Raw genomic sequence first — 5,547 nt, 5'->3', positions numbered from 1 at the left:
CCCGCCTGCCTGTGCGTGCGCACGGCCCCGGCGGTTGCCAGCGCGGCCGCCTGCCTGACAGCTCCTTTTCTCCCCCCGCCCGCCCGAACACACACACAAACCCCAGGGGCTGTTTGAGGTCGAGTCTGCCCTCAAACGCGGCGCCAAGGACATGAACGGTCGCCCCTTCGGCATCAAGCCGCTCGTGCTCCCGCTCACCCCGGGCGGCCGCAAAAAACCGAGCGGCGGCGGCGGCGGCGGTGGCGGCGGCGGCAGCCGGGGGCCCGGCGCGCGGGGCGGGGCGCCGCAGGAGGTGATGCTTGCGGAGGAGGTGGATTTGGTTGAGGAGGGGGGCGACGACCTGGCGCGGGAGGAGGGCGGGCCCAAAGGCGAGGGCGGCGGCGGCGGCGGCGGCGGCAAGCGGCGGAAGGGGTAGCCGCAGCGGCGCCTGTAGCTTAGTGCGGTCGCGGCGCTTGCCGCGCAGGCGGCGCCGCTTCGGTTTTCCAGCCAGTTGTGCGCACGGGAGGTGTGGTTTCCGGCCTCATTGGTCGTGCACGCGTTGCCATGCGTTGCGAGTCGGCGATTTTGCTGCGGTAACATGTTACACAAGGTGTTGGGCGTTGTTTGGATGGTGGGTGGGCCACAGGGGGGCCGCTGCCAATTCCAGTGAGGGGTCGAGAACAGCCGTCTGCGGCGCAGGCGCTGCCGCACCTCCTGAGCAACCAAGGTCCCGCCGAGCGGTCCGGGGCGGGCACGAGCCGTGGGCTGCGTTTGGCTGCGCTGCTCTGGCGTGCGCTCCCGACAGCGCGGCAGCCGCGCCCGCCCGCTTGGCCGGACGGGGGTGTGCGCCGAGGCCGTTTTAGGGGACCCAGCAGTGCGCACTCAAGTACACAGAAGCAAAAAAAGCGTGGTTTGAACGCCGATGCTGATGCTCCTTGTCAGCGGCGACTCAACAAAGGGGCGAGATATGAGTCTGGAGGACGCAGACGTGTGGCAGTGCCATTGCAGCAGCGGTGACAGATGTTGACCCGACGGCACGCACGCGCTCGTGGGGAGGAGTCGGCCGTGGCGAATGGCATGCCGCGCGGGCCTGCATGCAGGTCTGCTGCCATCTGCCTGCACCCGCAGGACAGTGATTAGGGGGGCAGTACGACGCACGCACGCGACACGCGCGGCTGGCGGCGGGGGCGTCTGCGCGGCGTCGACGGCTACTGTTGGCAGGCCTGGGCGTGCACGATCAGGGGACCGGTGCGCGACGGGCGGAGAGCCGCTGACACATTTCAGACAACACCGGCGGTCATATGATGCCGCAGCCCAGTAAGGGCCCATGGGCCACAAGTGTTCGCCAGAAGTCGAGCAGATGCTCTCAGGGGACATGTACATGGCAAGGCTCAAAAGCCCGCAGGTAGCAGGACCCCATGAGGGGGGTGCATGCTTGAAAGACGGAGAGGCAGCTAGAGGCGTTGCCAGCCGGGATGGGGCGCTTTTGCAGCCGCAGCGGGCGCCTGCAGCGGGCACCCCTCGTCTCAGGGTTGTGAGCCAGGCCGCTGGCCGAAGACATATGACTGCTGGGGGCAACAGGATCCTTCAAATCGTCAAACAGACGCCCCCAAGGCGCCGTGGTGCACCTGCGGAGGGCACGGCCAGGAGCAGCAGGCGGCGTGCGTGAGACGCGTGCCCCGCAACGCCATCGCACCGCCCAAGCCTATGGGTAAGGACGCCCCTCTGCTGCTCTCCAGCAGCCGGAGCGTCACAGTTGGCCCCCTGCAAGCAGCAACCCCGCGACCCCTCCAGTGCCCCACCCTCACAGGCCGGCACTCCTGCCCCGCGCCACGCGCCAGCCCCTGCGTGTCACCCCGCCCCCGCACCCGGCCCTCATCGTCCCCGCCGCCGCGCGCCAGCCCCAGCAGGCGCTCGAGGTAGGCCACCGCGGCCGCAGCGCCGCCGCGGCGCGCCTCGTCGAGCGGCGTGAGGCCCCAGCGGTCTTTGACCTCCAAGGAGGCGCCCCCCTCCTCAACCAGAACCTTGAGCTGCGGCCGGGGGGTGGGAAAAACTCGGGCTTCAGGGTTTTGGGTGTGGGGATTCGGGCTTATGTTTTGGGGTGCAGAGTTTCGGGGCGTTCCGCCTGATTAGCAGGCCAAAAAATGGCAATGGCCGGACACACGCACCGGCCTGTCTGCGCAGGCGGGCGCACACCCGCAGACAAGCAGAGCGCGAGGCGGCGAGGGGCGCAAGAAGGGGGGTTTGCTATGACTGCAGGCAGGATTGAGACACATGATTAAGCACCACCAAACGTTCGCCCCAGGGGTGCTCCCCAGAGATGCTTGGGGCCGGCCCCGAGCATGCCTAGGAGCTCACTGCTGCGAGAGAGCTCTCCGCGGCGGCGATGTGCGCCGCGCGGCGGCCGTCGTAGTCGCCGCTGTCGGGCGGCATGCCGGCGCGTACCAGGCGGCGCAGCAGCTTCACGTCCCCTTCAAACACGGCGGTGCACAGGTGCGCGGCGCAGGCGACCTGCGGGAGGGGCGGGGCAGCCGCAGTAAGTTTACTTGTGTGTGTGTGTGCTTGGGGTGTGTTTGTGCACGCGTGCGTGAGCACAGGCGCATGCACGCATGAGCACGAGTTGCATTTGCGAATGCCGATTGTCATACAATGCTCATGCAATTATTTCGACGCGTTTCATCAGCACTCCAGCGCGTTGGCAGCCCATATTCCTGCATCGGAGTACTTTCATTGGGTGCATCGCAACCGTGGGTCGCTCTACAGACTCTCCGTGACAACGGGAAGGTCCCGCCCCGCACCTGTGACATGTACATTTTTGCCCCTGCAGCCAGCAGTGCTGAGAGGACATGGTCGTGGCCGCCGCGCGCTGCCTCCAGCAGCGCGCAGCCCTGTGTGTGCATGTGTGTGTGTGTGTGTGTGTGTGTGTGTGTGTGTGTGTGTGTTTGTGTGTGTTTGTGTGGGTGTGTGTGCGCACGTGCGCGCCTGAGAGAATACAAGTGTGTGCACACGTGCGCATGCGCGTGGGCACATGCGTGCGCGCAGGCGTGTTGAGCCGTACCAATCAAGCAATTGGACCGAGCTCCCACGCATGGAACACGGCACGAAAACCGGCTTGCTTTGGGTCAGGCCGTGCCCTCCCCTGCCTGCACCTGCAGCGAGTCCGTGAGGGATGGGTGAGCTCCCGTGGAGAGCAGCAGCTTCACGGCCTCCAGGTGGCCCTGGCCGGCCGCCAGCATGAGGGCAGTGCGGCCGTCGTAGTCAGAGCTGTCGGGGCTCAGCCCCTGCTGCAGCATCTGGTGGCGTGGGGGGTTGGGGTTGGACATTTGGGTGGAGGATTGGAGTTGGCTGGGTCTGGGGTCTGGTTTCGAGGGTTGCTGCGCACTGGGCGTTGGCGGATATGCAGACAAGCAGCCATGTGCAAAGGTGCGCAGGCGGGTGCGTGACGAGACCAGGGCAGTCAGCTGAGAGAGCGACGATTGTGATTGATGCCTAAGTGACAAAGCGGAGTGGTGCCAGTGCGCACGTACATGCGCGCAGGCAGGTGCAAGCGCCGCTCACCGCGCGCAGGCGCGTCATGTTGCCCAGTTTGGCCGCCTCCAGGAACTCGGCTGTCCTTTCGCGCTGCAGCTTTTGCTTCTGGGCCTCCACCAGCATGCGCACCCGCACCAGGTTGGACAGAGCCTGGCAGGAAGATGTGCACGATTGGTGAACGGTGAGCATGTTGTGATGCCATGTCAATGCGTCAAGGACCGCAGCCGTCTGCACCTCCGAGCTAAGTCTGCCGCAAATGCACTTGCTGTGAGTTCTGCTGTGCCTGCGGTCAAGTTGGTGGCTGCCCTGCCGCCCCGGCATGTGCCACTCGACTTCTGAGCATATCCCACTTGACCTTTGAGTCTGACACCGGCCGCGCCCCAGATGCCCTGTCCCCAAGCTTTGCACGCACCATGCGCTGGCTCTGCCGCAGCGGCTGGCCCCGGTCAGAGAACGACCCCACCAGCCCGTCCAAATCAAACGCGTCCCGCGCCTCATCAGCGCCGCCGCCTCCCCCGCCGCCGCCGCCGTTCGCGCCAATGCCGCCCCCATCATCGCCGCCCCCGCGGGCGGCGCTGTCTAGGGCGGGGCCCTGTGCGGCCCCGCTGCCGCTGCGGCCGAGGGGGGCGCTGGAGCCGCGGTACAGCTCGGGTGACGCGTACTTCACCGACAGCGCCTCCAAGTTGAGGTTTGCCTCCAGGGAGCCAAAGGCGGTGAATGGTAGGTGCATCTCCCGCTCCACCATCTGTGTTGGGTTCAAGGGCGCGCGGAGTTCAGTTGTTTCGGGATCTTGGGGCAGCTGAGATGTGCCTGCTGCACCTTAGATGCCCACTGCGCCTTGCGTCAATCTTGTGCAGCTGCAAGGAGGATGTGTGGGGCTTGTACCGATGAAAACATCTGGTGCAGACAGAAAACGATTGCGTGAAACCGGGTGCGATGATCGGTGCTTGATTTTTGACAGGCGAGGAGCTGGCACACAAGGACCAGGCTTGTGCCCCTAGGGGCCGCGCCCGGCGATCCAGCCTGGCCCTCGAGAAGCCTGCACGCAGCCCTGCCAGCACCATGGGCGCTGACTCAGCCCAGACATGTGCCCAATCCCAACATTGACACGATGCACTCCTCGTAAGCTGATACAATTGAGAGCGGTCTAAACATGCAGGCACGCATAGGCTCGCACAGGGGCGCGTATGTGCGCGCGCGCACACACACACACACACGCACACACGCACACGCACACGTGCCCATGCGCATGCTTGCATGCACCAACCGGCGCCGCACCTCCTCCGCCGCCTCCAGCAAGTTCCCCAGCACGCGCTCCGCCGAAATCGGGAAGGCGGCCGCCAGCGCCAGGTAGGCTGTCCGGCTGAGGCTCAGCACGCGGCACACGCACGCAGTGCGGACGGCCTGGTGGTGCACGCGCGCATGTGCGAGCACGTCGCATCCGGTTTTTGTTGCTTGAGATTCAGTTCGGCCGTGATGCAGATCGGCCGACATCAGAAAACGAAGCGCTTGCCACCAAACGCGACCTCTGAGAGAACCAGCAGGTACAGCAGTCGCTGGACCGTCCTGTGTGGCCACCCCTGAGTGCAGCAAGGCAGGAGTCACAGGCCGAGGGCCGTGCGACCCGGCCCTGGTCGTCCGCACCTGCAGGTTTGCCGTCTCTGTGAAGAAGGCCATCTCTGCCAGCGGGTCGCCGGGGGCGAGGACGCGCGCGGAGCCGCCGTGGACTGACGCGCCGTCCAGATTCACGACCACGTGCTCGGCTGCAAGGTGGTGGTTGTGTATTGTGGCTCGTTGGCAGGCGGCGCAAGGGGGCTAGACCATGGACGAATTAAACAGCTGCAGCGATGCGGCGGTTGCTGCAGGAACGAAATTTCAACCTTGTGCAGGCGGCCTTTGGCGCATGACGTCGGCCGCATGCATGGCGGCTGGCTGCATGTTTGTGGGGATGACCCACCGCTGGCGGCGCCGGCGCCTCCTGAGCGCGGCGATTCCATGACACAGCTGCCTGCCACCAGGATCATGAGCTGTTCATTT

General features: G+C 65.9%; 2 protein-coding genes across 2 annotated transcripts; one reads left to right on the top strand and one right to left on the bottom strand.

Annotated features, from left to right (window-relative positions):
- Positions 1 to 106: 106 nt before the first annotated feature.
- MNEG_10158 (hypothetical protein) lies at positions 107 to 415 on the top strand (the record flags this gene model as incomplete). The annotated part of the gene is made up of 1 exon (XM_014041372.1): positions 107 to 415. A coding segment is annotated over one exon (309 nt), but the record flags the coding sequence as incomplete, so codon positions are not given.
- Positions 416 to 1,574: 1,159 nt separating this feature from the next.
- MNEG_10157 (hypothetical protein) lies at positions 1,575 to 5,534 on the bottom strand (the record flags this gene model as incomplete). Its single annotated transcript, XM_014041371.1, has 10 exons — positions 1,575 to 1,607; positions 1,848 to 2,009; positions 2,338 to 2,490; positions 2,778 to 2,867; positions 3,129 to 3,272; positions 3,538 to 3,660; positions 3,923 to 4,255; positions 4,789 to 4,914; positions 5,155 to 5,273; positions 5,468 to 5,534. 10 exons carry the CDS (start codon positions 5,532 to 5,534, stop codon positions 1,575 to 1,577), a joined length of 1,350 nt encoding a protein of 449 aa, XP_013896825.1.
- Positions 5,535 to 5,547: the final 13 nt, after the last annotated feature.

The sequence above is a fragment of the Monoraphidium neglectum genome (assembly GCF_000611645.1).
Source record: "Monoraphidium neglectum strain SAG 48.87 unplaced genomic scaffold scaffold02203, whole genome shotgun sequence".
NCBI classification, from domain to species: domain Eukaryota; kingdom Viridiplantae; phylum Chlorophyta; class Chlorophyceae; order Sphaeropleales; family Selenastraceae; genus Monoraphidium; species Monoraphidium neglectum.
The sequence above is the reverse complement of the archived record's forward strand: the minus strand, read 5'-3'. Positions and strand labels throughout refer to the sequence as shown.